The sequence below is a fragment of the Octopus sinensis genome, linkage group LG2 (assembly GCF_006345805.1).
Source record: "Octopus sinensis linkage group LG2, ASM634580v1, whole genome shotgun sequence".
Classification (NCBI taxonomy): domain Eukaryota; kingdom Metazoa; phylum Mollusca; class Cephalopoda; order Octopoda; family Octopodidae; genus Octopus; species Octopus sinensis.
In genome coordinates this window covers 204,459,250-204,484,590 of record NC_042998.1, presented here as the reverse complement: position 1 = coordinate 204,484,590, position 25,341 = coordinate 204,459,250, and the positions used below count along the sequence as shown (strand labels likewise).

General features: G+C 38.6%; 1 protein-coding gene and 1 long non-coding RNA gene across 6 annotated transcripts in view; one reads left to right on the top strand and one right to left on the bottom strand.

The window, feature by feature from the left end:
- The window catches only part of LOC118762185, a 51,573-nt gene extending 28,101 nt beyond the window's left edge, over positions 1-23,472 (top strand). Inside the window, exon 3 of the long non-coding RNA XR_004997963.1 lies at positions 22,710-23,472. This is a non-coding gene — a long non-coding RNA (uncharacterized LOC118762185). The remainder of the gene's footprint in view (positions 1-22,709) is intronic.
- LOC115224274 (cGMP-inhibited 3',5'-cyclic phosphodiesterase A) overlaps positions 18,160-25,341 on the bottom strand; it is a 303,573-nt gene continuing 296,391 nt past the window's right edge. For all 5 annotated transcript variants that reach the window (XM_029795089.2, XM_029795107.2, XM_029795098.2 and 2 more), the window contains 3 exons: positions 22,778-22,843; positions 20,942-21,090; positions 18,160-19,221 (listed from right to left, as the gene is read on the bottom strand). In XM_029795089.2, coding sequence (XP_029650949.1) covers positions 18,898-19,221; positions 20,942-21,090; positions 22,778-22,843 — 539 coding nt within the window. In that variant the 3' untranslated portion in view covers positions 18,160-18,897. The remainder of the gene's footprint in view (positions 19,222-20,941; positions 21,091-22,777; positions 22,844-25,341) is intronic.

Sequence of the window (25,341 nt, the reverse complement as noted above, 5' to 3'; positions counted from 1 at the left end):
AAGTTTTAAAAATATAAAACAACGATGCTGCAGTTCATGTGTTTAGAATAAACTGAAACTTGTAAAATATATTCACAAAATAAATTTTTGTTGTATAGTGATGGGTATAGATATTGATTATACACATAAATATATATATGGGGAGAGAAACAGAGAGAGAGATTATATAGAGCAATGGTTCTCAGCCATGGCTCCCAGGGAGTATGTGATCCTCAAGTCCCCTCCTGGTGGCTCCCAATGATCTTCCCTTTATAAATGTAAATTTTTCTTCAATTGATTTGTGTTTTAGCTTTTTTTGGTGTGCCTCCCCATCCCAATGTCCAAGTTTGGGATCTGGATATTAAAAAGGGTGAGAACTGTCGATATGGACCCTCAGAAACAGCAAGGGATTCTATTCACAAAGTTGTGTTGTCCCAGACATCCCGACTGATTCTAGACATAAAGGTATAAGAGTGCTTGGTTAAGGAGTTCGTTTCCTGACCCCTCTCTGTGGAATCTAGGGCAAAGTATCTTTTGCTATAGCCCTATGCTGATCAAAGCTTTGTGAGTGGATTTGTCAGGTGGAGACTGTGTGGAAGCCTCTCGTGTGTGTGTTCTCTTGATGTATTTCAAATGAGCACCATCACCATAAAAATGCTGTTTGTTCATTTCCAGTCTTACAAGAAAACCCGTCTTGCAACAGGGGTAAATATTATCTTACTTGGTAGCAGGTGAGTGTTGGCAACAGGAAGGGCATCCAGCTGTAGAGAATCTGCCCCAACAAATCCTGTCTGACTTGTGCAAGCATCAAAAAGGGATGTTAAATGATGATGATGGCATTTCTAATCAGGTCACTGGAATTATTTTGATTTTTTTTTTCTTTGGTGACCTATTTTATTTAAGTTAAATTTTTAATTTGACGAGGCATCGTTATTGTTTAATAAGAGATCAATTTTATTTCGGTAACCCAGGATGGTGTGCCAGCCCTCATCACCCCTTCCAGCCCCTATATCTACCAGTACATTGTTTCCTTACTATTAATTATATGTGAAGGTGCATGGCAAAGTGGTCAGGGCATGCAGTTCACAATCATAACAATGTGAGTTCAATTCCTGATGGCATGTTGTGTCCTTGAGCAAGACACTTTATTTCACATTGCTCCAGCTGGCCAAAATGAGTTGTACATCATCATTAACCTTTAATGCCTGTTGTCCATGCTGGCATGGGTTGGACGGTTTGACTAGAGCTGGGCAGCTGCACCAGGTCCCAGTTTGATTTCTATGGCTGGATGCCCTTCCTGATGTCAAAGGCTTTACAGAATGTGCTGAGTGCTTTTAACACGGCACCAGCACAAGTGTTTTTTATGTGTCACTGGCACAGGGCTATTACAGGCCAATCCTTCTGCCATGGACGACAAGCCTTTTTGAGTGCAGCAAGGCACTAGATATCTTGGTCCTTTGTCACGTCCTCTTAGAGGTTCAGTATTCTGAGGTTGTCCAGTACTATGTCCCTTGTCTCTGGGGGTCTTCCTCTTCCACAAACTCCATCCACTTTGAGTGAGTGGCACTTCTTTATGGAAATGTCGGAATCCGTCCGCATCACACAACCAAACCAGTGCAGTCTTCTCTCTTGCACACTGCATCTCATTCCTCTTACACTTCTCTCTCAATATACTGACATTCTGTCTTGCACATTTACACTTACATTACACATCCAGCGGAGCACATCTAGCCTTCACATCTAGTCCTCTGCATCCAGGGCCCACATCTCACTACCATGCAGAATTGCTCTTCATATGCGTGCATCGTACAATCTTCCTTTCATTCGGAGAGAGAGAACTTTGGTTGCTAACAAAGATAAAAAAAACTCTCTGAATTCTCTCCATCCTATTCTTATTCTAGCTATTACACTCTCTGTGCATCCTCCCCCACAGCTAATTAGGTCCCCTAGGTAGCAGAAATTGTCCATTACCTCTGAAGAGCGTCTGGGGCATTTGAGAAAATCAGTTTCCCCAAGTATCTGCAGTTTTTTTTAGGGATCCTGTGCATCTTCCTCATACAAAAACTCCTTTCCCTGAGAACCTTCATATTATTCAACTGCACCACTTGTGTGTCCATAGGGTACACCATATGAAATTCTTGCTTACAATGAATTGAGCAGGGCCACTTACCAGAACAGGTTAGGGACCTGTTTTGTTTTCATGCCTATTAAAACCTTACGCATTGCTAAGTTAATCTTAAGGCCATTAGATTCCAGGTTTTGCTTCCACACCTGGAATTTCTTTTCTAGCTCTCATATAGAATCTGCTATGAGGACAAGGTCATCAGCATATAGTAGTCACCAGGGCCTTCCGGTCTTGAGGTTCTCTGTTATGGCCTGGAGGACAGTGATGAAAAGTAGGGGACTCAGGACTGAGCCTTGATGAACGCTCAGAGCCCTCCATATCACACTGTTGGGGTACTCTATCGAAGGCTTTCTCCCTAATTTCCACCATCCAGTCCGGGAGTTTGGTGCCTCTACAATTGCATCACCCTTACTCTTGTAGCAGCTAACAATTATGCTGCCATTGATTAGTCTGTATTCTACCTTACCAGATATTTTGAGCATCCCAGCAGTGACTCCAGATGGACCTGGGGCTTTCCCTATTTCCCTATCTTTAATTACCTTAGTGTACCTTATCATAACTGTACTTCAAAGGGTCAGCTTTGTCCCATTCTGTGCCATGCTGAATCTCTTTGAGAACTACATTAAGGGTATGAATGTCTGTGGAGTTCTCAGCCACTTGTACAACAATTTCAAGAGGAGGCTGTTTTGATGATCGGATGAACTGGAACCCTCATCGTCAGAACTGCCAGTTATACAATTTTATATAATTTCTATTGGTCAACTTGTGGCTGCAGAGGACACTTAACCTAAAGTGCCATGGTGTGAGGTTGAACTCCTGACCACTTGGTTAGAAAACAAACTTTAGAGCCACACTGCCATCACTATATTAATTATCATAATTTAAATCTCATTTCTGTTCTGTTCATTATTTAAACAAGACTTCATTTTCTTTTATCTTTTACTTGTTTTAGGCATTGGACTGTGGCTATGCTGGGGCACAGCCTTGAAGGGGTTTCAGTCTATTGAATTGACCCCAGGACTTTTCTTGAAGTTTGGCACTTATTTCTATTGGTCACTTTTGCTGAATTGCTAAATTACAGGGATGTAAACACACCAACACTGGTTGTCGAGTGGTGTTGGAGGACAAACAGATACAAAGACAGACACACAAATACATATATGTATATATATAAAGGCACATGGTTCAGTGGTTAGAGTGTCGAGCTTATGGCTGTGAGGTTGTGAGTTTGAATCCCGGACTGGGCTGTGTGTTTTGTTCTAGAGCAAGACACTTAATTTCACGTTGCTCCAGTTCACTCAGCTGTAGAAATGAGTTGTGATGTCACAGGTGCCAAGCTGTATCGGCCCCTTTGACTTTCCCTTGGATAACATCGGTGGCATGGAGAGGGGAGGCCGGTATGCATGGGCGACTGCTGGTCTTCCTTAAACAGCCTTGCTCGGACTTGTGCCTGGGAGGGTAACTTCCTAGGTGCAATCCCATGGTCAGTCATGACCAAAGGGGGTCTCCGCAATATATATATATTTATTGTATCTCTAATTTAATTTATATATATATATATATATACACACACACACACACGCACAAAATGGGCTTCTTTCAGTTTCAGTCTACCAAATTCACTCACAAGGCTTTGGTCAGCCTAAGGCTATAGCAGAAGACACTTGCCCAAGGTGTCACCACAGAGTAGGACTGAACCCAGGACCATGTGCCACACAGCCACGTTTGTGACTGTTAATTTAGCATATTTTTCTAAGAGGTTTCGTTATTGATGGTGAAAGTTGTCTGTTCATGGTGGCAAGATGGAAAAACTGTAAGGGTTTCATTTGTTAACACAGCTGAATGTTTTCAATGGAGAGAATCAGCTCAACTGGGACACTGTGCTGACCTACCATACCTTCACAATGTTAAAATACAAGAGGGGAGGGTCTCCATGTGACCTTTTGATCTACTAGAAATAGCAACTGAATTATGTTCATATTACATCCTGTTTTTGTACAAAGGGGGAAAAACACTGGATAAGGAAGTCCCTAAAATGCAGATGGTATGGATACGGCTGTTGTCTGTTGATCACAGGACTCCTTATCGGGGTTTACCTGGAGTTAAATAGCAGTAACAAACAATATTATGGTAACCTGAACCAGAAAGGAAGGGAGAGAGAGAGAGTGAGAAGGGGCCCCTCTATGTGGTCACACAAACTGCTAGAAAATGTGGCTAAATCTCACTGAAATTACACATCTCATCATCTTGAAAAGGAAGAACATATTGGAAAGTTCTGAAACACAATAGCCGAGAGTAGGATGAGGTGGTCATAGTTGGAACATCTTTGATTGTAAGTCTTATGAATCAGAACAGGAATGACCTAGGGCTAAACAACCCAAAACTAACTCTGTACTATGCATTAGGTAATGTAGTCCTTGATAGACTTTGCCAGAATAAAAGATGGGATGGTCTCACAGCTAGGACCTGTTTGATCATGGGTCTGCTAGATCAAGACTGACCTGGGGCTAAACAGCAATAGCTGCTTCTGTTAATTACTAAACACTATACATTAGAAAATGTAGTCCTTGATACACTGTGCCTGAATCAAAGACAGGGTGGGTGGTCGTGGTTTCATTAATCAACTCATTAATCCATCATCAATAATTTGAGAGATTGTGTCTGTGACAAACTGCACCAACACAATTAAGACTCTTAAGGGTTTGAAGTTTTGAGATTTATGACCAGTCATATATTTAAGATCAACCCCAATATATGACACGTACTTGTGGGGGTGCTGAAGGATGCAAAGTAAGTCTGACCTAGACAGGATTTGAAACCAGAACATAAAGAATCACAGTATCAGTTCAATATTAAACAAAAGTTTGAATTGTTTTTTTTACATTTTTGAGATAATTTCTTGTTTGTGTTCTGGTGGCTGAGTGCACAAATATGTCTGACCCCTTTTTCCCCCTCTAAAAGCATAGGCTGGGGTTCAAACTTGACATGATTGTAGAATTAGTTTTATTGGTCCACTTCACTCAATACTGTGAGGTACTTTATAGAATAATAATTATTATTATTATTCCAAGTCAGGTAGATCTAAATTCGAAAAAAGAGGGGATTAGTTAATTAAATTGACCCCTGTACTTCAATATTACTTTATTTTATTGACCCCCCAGAAGAATGAAAGGCTAAGCTGGGCTTGGCAGGACTTGAACCCAGGATATAAATGGAAATCAACCCCTCACTCTACTGACTTTGCCATGAAAGTGCACGGCCTTGTGGTTAGGCTTGTGATCATTAAGGTTGTGAGATCAATTCCTGAATCAGGTAGCATGTTGTGTTCTGGAGCATTTCACATTCTCCCTTCATATATTACTAAAGTCACAGAAAACCATGAACACCACCACATCAAAGAGTTTTTATATAAGATTTAAATATATCATTTTCAAACTAGCTATTGCTGTTGTCTCAATGGTCTTATGGGTAGAGACATGGACACAGCAACACACAGACCTCTTTAACGAAGGTTCAATCTTGGCCTGTGGCTCTTTGTAAAAATTTTTTTTTTGCTCTCCTTCTCCATTTACAGAAAAAAAATAAAGCTAAATGAGATCATATCACAATCCCTACCTGAGACTGAAACCTCCATCTACCCCACTGCCTTGTTTGTAACCAACCACACTAGGCCACACGGCCAGTAATACTACTTGTACAAAATATGAGATATTTAAATCTATTCTAGTGATTAGTCATTGACTACATTAGTCTGATAGATTTAAATATATCATTTTCAAACTAGTTATTGCTGTTGCCTCAATGGTCTTGTGGGTGAAGACATGGACACAGCAACACACAGACCTCCTTTTAACAAAGGTTCAATCTTAGCCTGAGGCTCCTTGTAAAAGGTTTTTTTTTAACACTATTCTAATGATTGGTTATTGATTACATTAGTCTGATAGGTTTAAAATATATCATTTTTAAAACAACTTCTCGTTATGTCAGTGATATTTTTGGGCAGACTCAAGAGCAGCAATATAGAAACATCCTGGGGTAGGGGTTCCATCCTACCCCAGGGCACCACTGAGAAGGGGTGTAATACGTTATTTTCCCCCCTCCATCTTGGGTCAAATAAAAAAATAAAGGTATTTCATAAGATTTGTTGCTGAGCGAATCCCTTACCTAAATGTATGTCGCTGTTTGTAAATACCTTTATGCACCAAAGAAGCAACGATTCTTCATTCTAAAATGTGATATTATAACCCTTTGATTATAAAATTAAATTTCCTTTGTTGTCATTATTCCAGTAATGGCATTAAATGTTTACAAAAAGAGAGAGAGAAAATAGAATTTGTATTTTCTGCAAGTCGTATTGCCTCAATGAACTTGGCATTTCTCAATACAAGACAGCTTCAAACATGACATTCCTCAACAAAGGATGGACTGGAATTTGAAACTGCTTCCCAGAATTAAGGGTAATGAGATTTGAAGTGGATATATATCTGATTTCTGCAGTAACAGGATTAACATATTTTCATCATTGTCTGTTACATACAGAAATGTGGTGGTGGAGAGGGCAAAGGGGAGATTTTTCTGCTATTTCTAGCATGACAAACAACCACTTTCAGTTTATATATTAATTTCATTCGATGAACACAGGAGTTCAGTGTAAGCAATTAAGCAATTACAAGTTTCATGTTCCAGTGGAACAGTAATCAGTTGAACTTGTATAACATGTCCAACCTTGAACTTTCGGAGCAGGAAACTGTACTGAAGCTGCTCACATTTAAATTTTCTTGTAATATCCTTTATTAAGAAAAATTCCTTGATTCTTTGAAGATGGAATAGTTGGCTTATATGGAAATGTTTGCTCAATGACCTATACACCATCTGCACAGCTATTCCTGAAACAGCTGTAAAGAGACTTTATGCATTACTTAACGACTCTGCAATTAGGTTTGTATCATAAATAACATGCTCTAAAGTGATATTTTATGTTTCTTCATTAAATAGCGTTTATCTCTTGCTGGATAATAACAAAAGAATAATATACGGTGTGTGTGTACGTGTGTGTATATATATATATATATCATCTTCTCGCTGCTGCTCTCACATGCCTTTCAGACATCAGATGATGGAATGTTTCTGCACAGTAGAAGTGACGGGAAACTGTTCAATCTCTCGCGCCTGCATGCCAAGACAAAATCAGAAGCGTCCTGATCAAGGAGATGCTATTTGCTGATGATGCCGCTCTGGTATCACACACAGAAGAAGCTCTACAAAGGCTCATCAACAGTTTTGAGCAAGCATGTAATGACTTTGGCTTAGTTATCAGCCTCAAGAAGACCAACATCATGGGTCAAGCTACACCGGACATCCCAAACATACATATTGGAGACCACAGACTACATGAGGTGGAGAAGTTTACCTATCTTGGCTCTACCGTCACCTACAACCTATCCCTTAATGCTGAGCTCAATATACGCATTGGCAAGGCAGCTGCTGCGATGGCCCAACTCTCCAAACGGGCTTGGGACAACAATAAGCTGACCAAGACCACAAAAATTAAGATTTACCAGGCATGTGTACTTAGCACTCTACTGTATGGCAGTGAGACTTGGACGCCATACACATGCCAAGAGCGTCACCTAAATATCTTTCACCTGCGCTGCCTCTGGAAAATTCTTGGCATCAAATGGCAGAATCATGTCCTCAACAAAGATGTCCTCAAGCAAGCAGGAATACCAAGCATGTTTACACTCCTCACACAAAGACGTATGAGATGGCTTGGACATGTTAGCCGTATGGAAGATGACAGAATCCCCAAGGACATACTCTACGGAGATCTTGCTAGGGGCACTAGGTCTGTGGGAAGACCGTTCTTACGATACAAGGATGTTTGCAAAAGGGACATGAAGGCCTGCAACATCAATATTAGCAGTTGGGAAGCAGTTGCCAGCAACCGTGGAGATTGGCGATGTACCGTAAAAGAGGGAATACAAAGGAGTGACAGAGAGAGAGAGAGGAGAAATGGAAAGACAAGATGTCAACAAGAAAGTATGGCATTACAACCAGCCAGGAACAGTCTTTGCTACATTTGCGGCACCTGCCAGAGGGAGTGTTTGTCCAGGATAGGACTACACAGCCACAGCAGGAAATGTATCAGGACATGAAATGTAAAAGCTGGACTAGATTATTTTATGCGCAACTCCATTGTCTCCCGAGACAAAAAGGATGCCAACAATATATATATATATATATATATATATATATATACACGCACACACAGACATGTTTGTAAAATAATAAGAATGACTTATCTGATTGTTATTATTTTCCTTTTAATGAACAAATCTTTACAAATTGTAACTCTATTTTTTAAGTGACCAATTTTTTTTTTCAAAACACTGATCAAAGATGGAGAGTTTCCTGCTTAAAGCACTCTTCAGACTGGTCTGTTCTCATATCAGAGTTTCTTTTAATAATAAGATCTGGTATTTATCTGGGAGAATGAGGAAGAGGGTTACACAAAAGTGTGTGTGTGTAGGGGGAGAGATGAGTTGACACTGAAAAATCATATTAAAAAAAAACAAAAATAAATAATAAAATAAACAAAAATTTCAAGAAGTCTGGGAGTGGTTAAGGTCAGGGTGTGGTGGAGGGATAGAAAATTGAAAGGGGAACTGGACTTTGTTTTTACACACACACATTTGTACACGTACATACGAACATAAATACTTATTTGGAGAATGTTATAGTGATTAGAGGAAGATAGTGACTGGGGGGGGGGTTCACATTGGAGAAATCAACATGTTTTAGATATCACAAATATGTATATCACATGTAACCTATATCCTTAAATCCAAATCTTCAGAATCTCCTCCAGAGCAAGACACCTGTTCCTGTCCCTTTTTCCTAATTTAGTTCTCTCTACACCTGGCACAAAGTCACCTACCACAACACCCCCAATCACTTGAGGGGGCCTTGCGAGGCACTTGGTGACCCCACTAGTGCTGGTGCTACATAAAAAGCATCCAGCTACTCTCTGTAAAGAGGCTGATGTTAGGAAGGGCACCCAACTGTAGAAACCACACCAAATCAGGCATTGGAGACCAACAAAGCCGTTTGCCCTTGTGAGATCCTGTCAAACCATCCAACCAATGCCAGAAGGGAAGACAGACGTTAGATGATGATGATGATGATGATAACTTCCATACGTACTTAGATGAATAGGTACATACATGCATTCACACATTACGTATCCACAGGAAATGACGAAGACCGAGACCTCTGGAAATATGCTGTGACTGTGAAGACCCGACAAATGAAGTGAGTCCATGGATCGCAGGACGGCCTGCTGTGCTAACCTTGGATCGTAGAGTGACCCTTTGTTCTTGAGGAACCCTATTGAGTCAAGTATGTCAACACCAACATCAAAATAAAAATCAAATGGAAATTGTAGTTAAGATACCCGTGCCGGTGACACGTAAAAAGCACCGTCCGAACGTGGCAGATGCCAGCGCCGCATGACTGGTGTCCATGTCGGTGACATGTAAAAGCACCAACAGATTGTGGCCGTTTGCCAGCCTCCTCTGGTCCCTGTGCCAGTGGCACGTAAAAAGCACCCACTACACTCACGGAGTGGTTGGCATAAGGAAGGGCATCCAGCTGTAGAAACACTGCTAGATCAGACTGGAGCCTGGCACAACCTCCTGGCTTCCCAGACCCCGGTCGAACCGTCCAACCCATGCTAGCATGGAAAACAGACGTTAAACGATGATGATGATGATATACTGCACACATACATAGCAGTTCCTGTGTGTGTATGTACACACATTTTACTTGTTGAAGATTTTCATTCAACCTCTGCCATCAGTACATTCTTGTCAAAATTTACCATTGACTGTGTTGTGGCCTTCATCACATTCTACAACTACACTACACATACCAATGTATGCAGAATTATTCCAGGATCTTTTTAGAAACAAGAAAAAAAAGTTTAATTAACCAAAGATATAGGGGTTCAAGTTACCAGTGTGAGTTGGAATTTCACAAGTGCCACCTTGGGGTTATCTGAGGAAGAGCAACGTCAACTTTCACAAGGTACAATTCTTAATTTTGCTTTTCTGATCCTCAGAAATCCTGCAATTGTATTTTGTGTCAGATCTACACAAAAACTACGGATATAACTGGTACCTAAAGGTGCCCCCCCCCCCAAAGAGGGATTTAGGGGCTGACATCTGAATGGACCCAGAGAGAACATCATAGAATTATTGCCTAATTTAGGCACAAGTCCAGCAATTATGTGGTTAGCAGTAGGGGGGGGGATGTTCTGTTGATACAAATTAACCCCAAGGACTTGGCAGTTATTTTAACTTTGGAGGAACAAAAGGCAACGGTGACCTTGGTAGGATTTGAACTCAGAATGTGGAAAGTCAAAAGAAATACCACTGAACATTCTGTCCACCACAATGGTGACTCTGCCAGCTCACTGCCTGAACAACAGCAACGAAAATGGTTTCAAAGTTTAGCACTTGACGAGCAATTTTGAGGGTAGGGGGCAAGTTATATACATCAACTCTCCCCCAGCACTTGACTGCTGCTGTATATTACTGACCCTGAAAAGATGAAAAGGAAAAAGTGAACTTCAGCAGGATTTGAACTCAGAATGAACAGAGTCAGAAGCATTTTGTCTGATGCATTAATGACTCTGCCAGCTCAATGCTTGCATAATGATAATGATAAGGGTTGGAATAATCCTTCCCACTATAGGCACAAGGGGGAGGGGGCCTGATGATGACCTTGGAGGGGATGAAAGGCAAAGTTGACGTCAGCAGGATTAGAACTCAGGACATAAGAAGCCACAATAAATATTCTTTTCTACTTTAGGCACAAGGGCCGAAATTTGTGGGGAGGGTGGCCAGTCAATTAGATCGACCCCAGTACACAACTGGTACTTAATTTATCGACTCCGAAAGGATGAAAGGCAAAGTCAGCCTTGGTAGAAATTTGAACTCAGAATGTAAAGACGGACGAAATACCTATTTCTTTACTACCCACAAGGAGCTAAACACAGGGAGGACAAACAAGGACAGACAAACGGATTAAGTTGATTACATCAACCCCAGTGTGTAACTGGTACTTAATTTATCGACTCCGAAAGGATGAAAGGCAAAGTTGACCTTAGCGGAATCTGAACTCGGAATGTAGCGGCAGACGAAATACTGCTAAGCATTTTGCGCGGCGTGCTAACATTCCTATAAGCATAAACATATCTACATATATGTGTGTGTGTTACTCTTTATCATGAATAGAACAGGGGTTAAACGATGATGATGATATATATATATATATATATATATATATATATATATATATATAATATAAGTTCAAAAGGGAACAATTCGAACTTTTTGAGAGGTCCAAAAAGAGAGAAAGAATGATTTCTTATAAAGATTCATCATCTGAAATGCGCGTATGTATTGAGTCCTATTTCGTATTACATCTAATTTTAATTCAACATCTTTTTCTCCTACATTTTTCTATAATTGTTTATTGTGTACTTATGTCTATAACGATATTTTTCAAATACTATATATATATATATACATATATATATATATATATATATATATATATATATATATATATAGTAGTTATATATCATAAAATACACACACGCACAAATATGTGTGTGTGTAGCAGAAAGGTTATTTTGTTGTGTCTGTCCACTAAATTCCATGAACCAAACCCAAATTTACATTGAAACATAAAGATATATTCTTTCTTCAAGATCATAATTGCCAGTGAAATGTCCTTAAGATATGTCTTATCCTCTATTATCTTTCTTAAACTCATTTCCCCAGGACCTCTCCTGGCCAATGGTTATCACTAGACAAATGACCACCACCACCAACTTCCTTACTGACCTCTATTATTGACTGCATTAGTGACTCCCCCAAACCCCCCAATAGAGCTGTTCTGTCTTTAACAAAAGATTTAAGGTGAGAAAAAAGGTGAAGAGCAATGGTTCCTCCTCCTCCTTGGGCAAAATACCCCCCCTGCCATGCCCAATCTGCTACAAGAAATGACCCAAACAAAATCAAAACTGATAGAATCTCCAAAAAAAAAAAACCAAACTGTTTTAACATGGACAAAGTAAAGAAAGAAACAACATTTGAAATCCTATTTCCATGTTAGCCGTCAGCTTAAGGGAGAACTTGGCTGTTGTCTCTTAAGATGATGGTTAATTTGGAAATAAGGGAATCGGTTTTAATAAACAGCCCCTCTTTAGATTTTACTTTGCACAAATTGAAAGAAAATTTCATTTCCCACTTGCTTCCGCAGGATTCATCTTTGAGGAAAACGGTGAGATTGATTAAAATCCAAATGAAAGACTGTTTCATGAAAACCTCAAATTAAAAAAAAGAAAAAAAAGAGAACAATGTGAAGCCTAAATTCGCTTCTGTTCCTTCAGAATTGACATTGATGTAATTCCCCAACCACGGCTGGTTACATTGATGTCAACAAATCACACGGTGATGTAATGTTTACCATTTCTTACTAATGAGAGAATGATTTCTTACATCAAAGACAGATGGCAAGACTCCTACCTTCTGTCATTCAAAGTTGTTTTTTCCATTATTTTCCAAAATTAAACAGTTCTGCTTCTCTGCTCAAACTCCATTATTGCAGATATGTGATACAGTTTTACAGAATTCACAATCAGTTTTCTTCATTTGGGGTTTTCAATTGTTTTAATTTGATAATTCTCTCACTGAGGGAATCATTATAATTGGATAATCTTCCAACTGTTAATCTCTCAGATGTGATATAGGTGGAACCTATTGTCAGCCAGGTATACTGAGGTAAGTAGAGCTACAAAATAAATATTTCAACCAATTTTAATTTCCTTTGTTGATAAATGTATGTATGTAGAATATTTAATTAATCTTTCTTTCATCACTATTTAATTAATTAAATTAAAGATTACGGTTTTAAATCTGAGATTTAAGAGAGACTTAGCTAGTGTTCACATCAGGTGAAATGTTCCTGGAGACCAGCAGAAGCAGGAAATCTGAGGCTGGATTCTTCATACAATTTTTGTGGATTATTTTAATGTTAAATTGTTTGAGTCATTAAAAGATCAGTTTAGGGTTGAATATCTTTAATTATGGCCTTAATACCCCCCCCCTCTGTTTCATGTGGAGAGCAAGAGTTCCTTTATAATCTGGGATGTCCAATGCCAGGTGGAATACAAAATGGTATTTCAAGAAGGAAAGGATATTCTTTATTAAAATCATTTTGCAGAATAAAATGATTTAACTTATGCTTAAAATTAACTCTGTTCTATAAAAACATACAAAGAATTTTATCATCACCATCATCATCATTATTATTATTATTAAACACTGCCAGGTCAGACTGGAGCCTGGTGTGGTGGCCTCCTGGCTTCCCAGACCCCTGTTGAACCGTCCAACCCATGCTAGCATGGAAAGCGGACATTAAATGATGATGATGATGATTATGATGATGGCAGAGTTGTTAGCATTGCTTGGAAAAATGTTGTTAAGCATTTTGTCTGTCTTAACATTCTGAGTTCAAATTCTGTAGAAGTTGAGTTTGCCTTTCTTTCTTATGGAAGCACTCCATCGGTTACAACGTCGAGGGTTCCAGTTGATCCGATCAATGGAACAGCCTGCTCGTGAAATTAACGTGTAAGTGACTGAGCACTAGGGTCGGTGTAATCAACAAGACCCTTCCTAGAAAGGATTATTATTATTATTATTAAAGGTAGTGAGTTGGCAGTAATGTTAGCAATGTGGCACAAAAGGCTTGGCAGCATTTTTTCTGGATCTTCACATTCTGAGTTCAAATTCTGTTGAGGTCAACTTTTCCCTTTTATCCTTTTGAAGTCAATAAGTACCAGTCTAACACTGGGGTCAACATAATTGGCAGGCCCCTTCTCCAAAATTCTATACCTTGTACCTATAGTAGACAGAATTATTATTAGTTATTATTCCATGTTACGTAGTAAATACACTAAAAAAACCCCAAAAAACTAGAGCTGTTATATTAGTTTTGTAGGGGGTGGGCATAGAAAAGGTTGGGAAGCACGAGTTCTCTCCCTTGTGTCAGCATTTAAAAAGCTAATATATAATCTCTTAATACTTTATAGATTACTGTTAGATGAACAAGATGGCCCTTACTCCAAATGACACATTTTTTATCAAATACTTGCAACTATTTCTTTGGTCCTTTGTTTATTATTATTCTTATTATTACTGAATGACAGAGAGCAGCTTGTGCCATCAGAGTGATGCTGGGGTACACCAGGCTCATGCATCACAGCCATAAGTGCACGACATGCTGATCTCATATCAAGATTAACAGCGCATGACCTTGTAGAATTTTCTGTAGGTTGAGTAGCCCATCTCATTCAAAAGGTCCCTGAATAAGGGGTTAAGGATGTTGAACGAAACACCCATGTTTCCAGAGGTGAATTATTCAAACCCCAAAGAACTCCTCTCAGCACATGGCTATGGTGTTCCTCCACTACTTCTGCTTGTTATCAGTGATGCATATGTCATCAGCCACTAAGGGACATGTTCAACTGGTTCAGGTCAAACAACTGACAAGCAAATCTGTGGTATTGAGCAGAATATTTACTGTAGCCCATCTTTTATACTAAGACAAAACAATGTACATGATAACACTTCCAATCAGTTAAGATCAGGAGCCATGAGAACCGCTGCCTGGTACTGCATCAGGGCTATTATTATTATTATCATCATCATCATCGTTAAGCTGGTGATCTTGGCAAAATCATTTGCATGTTGGACAAAATGCTTGGCAGCATTTCTTGCAAATCTTTGTTCTGGGTTCAAATTGTGCAAAGGTCAGTTTTGCCTTCCATACTTTTTGGGGCCAATAAAATACCAGTCAAATACTTGGGTTGATGGTTTTCACTGATCTTTGCCCTCATTTAAACTCCTGGTCTTCTGTCTAAATCAAAAGCAATTATTATTATTATTATTAATAATAATAATAATAACGACACAGCCATTTGTCTCACCTGTCAAATACTTTTCCCAGAGATTCTATCATTGTTACAAGTCTTCAGAATTGAAAGCGCAACATGGACATTCTCTCCAATGCTGGTCATTTTATAGAATCCTGTCTTCCAATTCAGCCACAGTAGAATCATGTCCAACACCTGAGGCGGACCAGGTAGTAATGCAGGGACACACAACCAGGATAGTTAAAAAACAAAAAAAAAAAACATTGAAATATGAGAGAAATTTGGCCCCTTAGGGTTTCACTGGTTTGCTTGTTTCTCTTTTCTGTCTGAAATTATGAGCAGTTATAATGTCTAAGAGATACACACACACACATTTTTATTTGTGGTTTAACAAGGCTACCAAAGGTTTCATATATAAGAAAGGAATTTCTTCAGAATTATAAAGCTTGCCACTTGGGAATGTTGGTATCCATCTCTGTCTAAAATGTAGACTAGTGCCAACCGCCTCACATGGTAGGCTTCATAACTGCTAATAAATTCTTCTTTACATGAAATCCTCAGTTGTCTTGCAACCCACAAATAAATGATATTTATCCAGTGTTGAGCACTTATTGCCATTGTTCAATATATATATATACACATACACACGAGAAATTATGATAAACACAAATTTATATAACTTATTCCCATCGTATGTTTCACTGTTGTGGTTATTTGCATCTTCTGCAGAGGATGTAGCGAATGGATGCTGGATCACAGTGGATCATCAGATGTTTTAAGACCCATACATGTATGTATTATCTGTTAAGATTAACAGTATTTCAAAAACCTTTACGCACACAAAAAAAAAGGTCTCCTTTATTATTAATAATAATGATTTCTAAAAAATTAAACAACAGACACCTATAACTTGTTGATATGTTCAAAGTTCTATACAAGCAGAAATAATAATGATAATGATAAAAAAAAAGATTTAAAAAATAGGAATAATTTATTAACACAGTTAAAAATAGGTTATTAATCATTTCTTGGTTAAAAGATGAGAAAACTAGGAATATTTTGGTAAGATGTCTCTAAGAATCTTGTAGACAGAATATGAAGAATTAACTGACAGAAAGAAAGAAGAAAAAAACCAATGAAGAGAAAAATATAAAAGACACCTGATCAGGTGTGGAAATCTAGTATAGAATTTTTTTTTTACCTAATTAATCAAAATGTATGATCAGTATCTACAAATAACAATCTCCCCTCCCTCCCTCCTTTCATTGTGGTCTTTACTGATTAATGAACGGGTCTGGTGGTAACGAGGTGTGGGTAAGTGTGTGTGGGGGATTCCATTTGTGGCACAACTAATCACATAATACCAACAACAGGGGTTTCAGGGAGTCTTTTTTTTTCCCCAATGTTGTTGTGGCTGTAGACACACACACACACACACACACACACACACATATATATATATATACATAAACATAAATACACATATACATAATGTTTACATTACACACACATACACACATTCAAATACCTGAATGTATGGGTACCAGTTACACACACACACACATTTCGAAGCTAGGTTACACAGTGAATAAATAAAATTAATAAATAAAAAATAAAAGTTCTAGAATAAGAAAGCTTAAAAGAAAAAAAAAATGATTTAAAAAAAATATAAATTTTAGTCTGAAACGATCTCAGATGCCAGGAAAATAATTAAAAATAGAATTAGTAATTGAAATTAATTGTAAGAAGACAAAATGAACAAACCAACCTGATTATACTTGACTCCTGTCATGTTAATTTAAAAAAGGAACGGCTTTACCCCAATTTAAAATGGAGGAGAATTGAAACGGGTAGGAACATGTAAAGGGTGGATTGTGTAAATATACACACTTACACACACACACGCACAAACACTTGTATCTTCTTGTATATACACCATGGTGGGTGCCAAGCTCCAGTTTTGTGGCATTCTGTAAATGAGAAGTGAATCTTGTTTCTGGCCAAGAAGCTAGTCTCACTGGGAGGGAACTCTCTGCTAATTAATAATAATAATACTGAAGTGAAGTAATGTGGGGTGGGGTGGTTATACAGATCTTCTCACAGACATGACTCTATGCCTCCAGTCGATATGAAGTTGGGTTTTTACCAGTCGAGAGATCAATCATACCATACCTGTTTGGACTATGTATGTATATATACATACATACATATATGTACATATATGTATATTTACATGTACATATATATGTATATATATATATGTATATATATATATATATGTACATATGTATATGTATATGTATATGTACATGTACATATATACATGTACATATATGCATATTTACATGTACATATATATATATATATGTATGTATGTATGTATACGTATGTTTATTCAAGCATTATTTTAAACAATAATTATGTTACTGACCAAACCATTCCCTAGTTTCGTCCATTCAACCTCTCAGTCATCGGATGCTGTTCTCGGGTGCACAATCTCAACACTCATTCCTACACAGACTCTACTGATGTGTACAGGGGATCAAAACGTTGACCATTTGTACAGTAATATAGTTATTGTCTCCCTTCTGTATAAATAAACATACGTTTATACCTTATAAACTTGTATTGAGTACATTTAGGTTTGTGGATCACAAAAATAAACAAAGACCATCTATATATGGGCATGTGTGTGTGTTTATATACATACTTTATTTGTGGGTGAACAAGGCTACCAATAGCTTCAGGTGAAAAGATTTTTCACTGTTGTTCAAGCACGCCACATGGGAATGTGTGGGCACCTGTCTCCAGTTTGGATTCTCATCCAAAATGAGATGAGTATCAACACTTCCATGTGGCACACTTGAACAACTGTGAAGATCTCTTCATCTGAAACTATTGGTTGCTTTGTGAACCCACAGATAAGCAATATTTATCCACCAATGTGGTGTTGAGCACTCATTTGTATGTATGTATGTATATGATGATGATACATACGTGTGTGTGTGTATATGTTACCTATGATCATCGTTTGAAGACAGCTCACAGATCGTTTAGTCACGAGAAGAGATATTTTACTTAAAAACCGATACACCATAAAAATGACTGAAGGAGGTACAGATTAATCATTGATCACTTGGGGTACAATTGATAATGTGTTCAATTCATAGACAATGTGCTCTCTTATCACCATCACCATCATCATCATCACTGTTATTATGATTGGTACAACGTCTTTTAATCATCATCATCATCATCACTATTATCATGGTCTCCCTTCTCTTTTCAATGATTCACTTTTTAAAAATATTTTTCTATTTTCTTTTTTTTTTGGTAATCTTTTTTCCCCTTTATTTTGTTTCAAAGTTTTGTACAAACCATCATCATCATCATCATCATCACTATACCTTCCTCTCTCTCTCTCTCTCTCTTCCTCATTTCTTTTACTAACGATCCGTTTCCACTCATCCCACTCTCTCGCCCAATCCTCTTCTCTGTTACACACCCAATATTTTACACTCTCTCATGCCTTTCTCTCTCTCTCTCTTTCCCAATCTTTACACTATATAGTCTAGTCTTAATTTCATCTTAACAATAATAATAATAATAATAATGATAACAATAATTAGTAACAATAATAATAATTGTAATAATAATTAAAATTATTATCATTATTTTTATTATTATTATTATTATTTCTTGTCTTCAGAAATGAAGACAGTCGATTTCCATTTTTTTTTAATATATATATTTATATTTTTTTCAGTTGTTTCTTTGAACATCCATAAATTTAAGTCTTTGGAGATTGGTGTGGTGGTGGTGGTGGTGTTGGTGTTGGTGATGGCGCTGGTTGTTGTGTTTGCTGCAGAGACAGGGGTGGCGGGGATGCCAATGAAGCTGTGGTGCTGGTAGCCGTGTGGGGGGATGGCGATGACTGTGAATGGGGGGTGGCGACAGAAATGGATGACAACGTGGAGGATGACGACGACGATGAGGATGACGATGATGAGGACGACGACGATGTTACTGGTGGTGTGCTGCAGCTTTCACTCTCTTCTTTGATGGCTTCCATCTCGGTTTTTAATTCTGTGCAGTCTAAACTGTCAGCTTCCAACTGGAAATAGAAAAGATAAACAAGTACAGACAAAAACCAAAAAACCCAAAAAGCTCAACAACAATTTTAACTTCAGCATTTCATTAATAATAATAATAATAATAATGGTGTTAGGAAGGGCACCCAGCTGTACAAACACTGCCAGATCAGACTGGAGCCTGGTGCAGCCTCCATGGCTTACCAGACCCCGGTCGAACCATCCAACCCATGCTAGCATGGAAAACGGACGTTAAACGATGATGATGATAGGGAGACCCAGGAAGACATTGGATGAGGTGGTGAAGCATGACCTTCGAATGTTAGGCCTCACTGAGGCAATGGTGAAAGACCGAGACCTCTGGAGGTATGCTGTGACTGAGAAGACCCAGCAAATAAAGTGAGTCCCCAGCTGTACCCTACACCAGTGTCGCATAACCAGCCCAGTCAAAAAAGTACCTTTGGATCGTAGGGTGACATTCCATCCTACTGAGTCAAGTACATTAACATCAACATCAAAAGGAAATTGTAGTTGTGTCTGATGCCAGCACTGCCTGCCTGGCTCCCTGTGCCAGTGGCATGTAAAAAGCATCCACTACATTCTCGGAGTGGTTGGCATTAGGAAGGGCATCCAGCTGTAGAAACTGCCAGATCAGATTGGAGCCTGGTGCAGCCTCCCGGCTTGCCAGACCCTAGTCAAACCGTCCAACCCATGCCAGCATGGAAAATGGATGTTAACCAATGATGATGATGATGAATAATGACTTCTTTGATTATATAATAATAATAATAATTTCTTTTATTATATGATAATAATAATAATGCAAAGATAAAGCACTGTCGAAGCACTTGAGAATGAATGAAACTGAAAATAGGTTGATAAAGAAAAGAATGCATGGACAATTTCATGGGGATGTTGAAGATAAGACAGACAGAGAAAAAAGATGGCTCTGGATGACTAAGAGATTTAAAACCGGAAATGGAGGCTCTAATCTAAGAACAAACTACATCAAATACAGAATAAACAACACATCAGAAAGCGGTAAGTGCAGAATTTGTGGAGAAAATGGTGAAACCATATGGCATATTACCAGTCAATGTACACCATTAACCCATAAAGAGTATAAGAGATGTCATGACAATATAGCAAAGAGGGTCCATTGGACACTTTGCAAAAAGGGCATACAACAAGGTATGCGATAAGGAAGAAAGAAAAGTTGATAGATATGACAGGTTAGCTTGGGAGGTCAAGCAGTTGTGGTCAATGAAAAAGGTAGCAGTAGTAACAATAATTGTCGGAGCCCTGGGAACAGTGAGCAAAAATCTCACGAAGTATGTGGAACAAATAGGGGCTGCAATAAGGGTGGAGCCCTTGCAGAAAACAGCACTGCTTGGAACCGCTCGAATACTCCGGAAGGTGCTCGAAAAATAAGGGGTGTTACCTTAGTTGACTGGTAGTGAAAAGCTGACACTGTAGTACATCTCCAGCGTTAGAAGCTGTGCAAAGACAATAATAATAATCCTTTCTATTACAGGCAAAAGGCCTGAAATTTGGCCAGTCAATTAGATTGACCCCAGTGCGCAACTGGTACTTAATTTATCGACCTTGAAAGGATGAAAGGCAAAGTCGACCTTGACGGAATTTGAACTCAGAACATAAAGACAGACAAAATACTGCTAAGTCTATGTATATTGAAAGAAGATGAGAGAGGGGAGCGGGTGAAATAGAAAAGAATTTACTCACTTCTTCTTCCTCTTCAGCAGTTCGTATTTTGTTGAGGATTTCCTCTTCCTTTATTTTGCCAACCCACATTTCATGATTCTCTTTCATGTTCTTTGTAAGAATGCAGTTAACTTTCCTGGTTTTTGTTTTCTTGGAAGAAGCCACACCCCCTGAAAAGAGAGAGAAAATGAAAGCAATATGAAACCTTGAATAAACCAGTTTAAGAAGAGCAGCGGCGGATCTGGTCTGGAGGGTTGATACCACTGACCTTACAGAATGCAGCCTGGTAGATGTGGACCTCAGAGGGTCTCTGTAAATGAGTTGGTCAGTTGGTTAAGTGCTGACATGACCTGGATGTGGACTGTCAGATCAGTAGCAATGGGAGGTTTCTAGTCATATGATTGGCCTGGAGCTGGACAACTATTACAAAGACTCAATCACTGGACAATAAACTATGCTTGCGAAGACCTGCTGAGGCAAGTGAAATCGGTGTTGTGGCTGATGACAGTACTGCCTGATGGGCACCCGAGCTAGTGGAACGTTAGAAGCATCATTCAAGCGTGGTCGTTGCCAGAGTCACTGACTGGCTCCTGTGCTAGTGGCACGTAGAAAAAGCACCATTCAAGCGTGGTCGTTGCCAGTACTGCCTGACTGGCTCTCGTACCGGTGTCATGTAAAAGCATCCAGCTGTAGAAACTTTGCCAGATCAGATTGGAGTCTGGTGCAGCCTTCTGGCTTGCCAGAGCCCGGTCGAACTGTCCAACCCATGCCAGCAAGGAGAGCAGATGTTAAACGATGATGATGTATATGAGAAAGAGAGAAAACCCGTTGATATTTCAGACAGAACTACTTAAACTCGTGTTAAACCATCGGACATCCAAAATGCCAATGCCAGTAGCGTCACCATTGTCCCCGGTTGGCAGAGCTTTCCATACATGACGACTCCAACTGATTTCATTCCAGTAACATCCGTCTCTTCTCCAGTTGTTAATCAGTGTGACTGTGACCCTGTGTAAGGACACTGGACCGGTCAGTTGAGGAAGAAAACAACAACAGACACATGTGGAAAATTAGTTTCAAGAATCAAGAATTAAGTGACATGCCTGGTTGTCGTTTAACCCCAGGTCAGCTTTGAGTACACAGCGCCATGATCAAAGCTATTCCAACTGAGATTACTCGGTATGTCTACTTTATTCAAGATGTCCTTCTTAGTTTATGTGTATAGGGTATGATTTGAGGAAGATTTGACTGCTACTTCTGCTGCCCTGTTGACCCAGTATCAGGGTTTCCACACTTACACGGCTCGGATTGAACCAGCAGAATCCCTTATTCCTATCCATCACGACCACATCTGCCAGTCTGTGATAAGTCAGTATCAGCCAAATGACCTCTAATTAAACACAGTCCAACTATGGCCATTCCATCTTTCATTCAGACATAGTGTATCAAAGACTACATTATCTAATATCTTTGGTTTTTAAAAAAAATAAGGTGTTGTGAAGGACATTTAATTTCTATTTCTAGCAGATGAAACAACCGTATAGAGACTCCCGCATTGTGTCAGCAACAGACTATATTTTTATCCTTCTCAATTCCAAATCCTATGAGTGAAGTGAAACCCTTTTCTTTTCAATCCTTCCCATGTTCTCCCTTGTTTATATTTCCCCTGTTGTAACCCTTTCGACTCCTTTTCTCCCCCGCACCACCACCCAGCACATCTCCTGTGCCATGTCCAGTCCAATCACTGCAGCCATCTCTCTCTGTCCTTTTCATACAAATGACAATGAAGAAAGAAGGGAAATGGAAGTGTGTGTGGACGGGGAGACAAAGGAACAACCAAAAGATGCGGTGCCTTACCAATATCCTGGTCAGTTTCCTCTTCTGTGTCTTTGCAAATGTCTCCTTTTTCGCTGTCAGACAAATCTAAAACAAAAAAAAAAAAAACAAATTCTTCATTAAATATCTTTTTTTGCAGAGTTTTGTTTGCAATGAAATTTTTTTATGACATTAAAGCAACGTTGTTGATGGGTTTCTATGGCAACAACTCCTGAGAGAGATTTAACAACCACTTGAGTTGTGAAATCACACATCTGCCTCTTTAAGTGATAGAAGTGTTGTGATGTTCATGCTTTTTACTAGTATTTGTCATGTGATTTCTTTGGGTAACTGACCCAGGAGCATGGAATCTGTACTGAGTACCACAAAGTTTCAGACAATATAGCACCACCACCACCACCACCACCACCACCACCACCACCACTTCCCTTTTCCATGTCCAGCTGGACAGTCCGACAAGCCACAATGAAGCCTTACATATGCTTTAGCAGAGTTTCTGTGGCTGGATGCCGTTCCTAATGCCAACCACTTTACAAAATGGTCTGGATGCTTTTGATGTGGCACCAACATTAGTGAGGTTACCCTGCAGCTTGCAAGTCTACGAAACCCAAGGAGGGGAATAGGTTATGCTAGGAGATGAGGAGGGAGCATAAACACTGGCATATCATTTTCTTTTCCATCGGCATAAATACTCTCATTTTAAGCTAAAGGTATGTGTGTGTATATATATATATATACATATATATATATAATGCCAGCGTTGCCTTGGCTGGCTTCCGTGCCGGTGGCATGTTAAAAGCACCAACCGATCGTGGCCGATGCCAGACCCCACCCCCCGCACCTGTGCAGGTGGCACGTAAAAAGCACCCACTACACTCGCGGAGTGGTTGGCGTTAGGAAGGGCATCCAGCTGTAGAAACACTGCCAGATCAAGACTGGAGTCTGGTGCAGCCCTGGCTTCCCAGACTCCGGTCGAACTGTCCAACCCGTGCTAGTGCGGAAAACGGACGTTAAACGATGATGATGATAATATATAACACAAAGTCAGTTAGGGGTTATAGGTGTAACCCACTAAGGGATAGTATTTATCCAGTATATGTTGGTAAAGTACCCAGATTCTTAATACATAAATGTTTTTAATTGCAATGCAATTAACTCATTTATTGTATTAAACGGGTGAAGGTAAAGAAATATTTTTACCGTAAATTTATAATACAAATAAGAGAATGGAGAAACAAATTTGGTTTGTTGATCAACTTCCAGATATTTATATTATAATAATAATAATAATAATAATAATTGTGTACAGTGCTCAGGTGCACTACAACTCATCTAAAGTGTATATATAATCAGGTGTAGTTTCGGCGGATTTCGGAAAGCATGAGGCCTTAAAAGATGCAGTGTCATGGCAGTCAACAACTGACGCAGGCAGTTTATTCCATGCTTCAGCAACTCTGAGCGTGAAAAAATGTTTCCGAAAGTCATGGGAGCTGTATTGTTTTCTGACTTTGTAGGCATGTCCACGTGTGTTAGACACATGATAATTTGTCTTCTTATCTTATATGTATTGAATTATAAGATAATATATGTATGCTATTGAGGTTCTCATTTTGTTAAATGAATAAATAATTCAACATTCTAATATCTGAAAGTTGATGTATGCATGTATGTATGTATGTATATATGTATGTATATATATGTATGTATATATATATATATGTATGTATATATATGTATGTATATATACATACATATGTATTGTGATTCAAATTAGTTCATAGTTTAAAACTCGCTAAGAAGGTAAGTTTTTTTTTTTGATCTCCAAATTGTTAATATTGTATTAGCCTTATGAGTAATAATATTCTCCTTATGTTAATCTTGCTGTTCATGTAATGATCTATTTATCGTAATTTTCTATGTTATTAGTTATTAAATATTTTAGATACATTTTTGATAAATAGATAGGTTTCGACTTAAGATGGTTTAGGCCATGTCTAATATAATAGCATAATTTATATTAGATAATTTTTCCCATTCATAATTTGATTAGTACTTATAGTATTTTTTAATACTATATTACTGAGTAAGGAATATTCTTATAAGATTGTGGTTGTGTATATGTGGCTATTGATGTTATTTCTTCTATGTGTTAGTGTATTGCAGTGTACATACGTTTATGTATGAGTGATTGTATGTGTGTGTGTGCGGGTGTGTATAATTGATGTGTAGAGGTATAGGGCTGCATTTAGAACATATCAGTGTCTGTATGTGTTTGTGTATGTATAGATATGTGTGTGTGTGTGTGTGTGTGTGTTTGTTTACGTGTTTATATATGTTATATACATATAGTATTTAATACTATTTTACTAAATTTGTGTATGTATAGATATATATGTGTGTGTGTGTGTGTTTGTTTACGTATTTATATATGTTTATTACATATATATAGTATTTAATACTATTTTACTATGAATGAAATATTTCTATAAGTATGTGGTTGAGTATCTGCGGATACTGGACGTTATTTCTCCTCTGTGTTAGTGTCCTGATGAGAGTATATGTTTATGTATGTGTGTGTGTGTGAG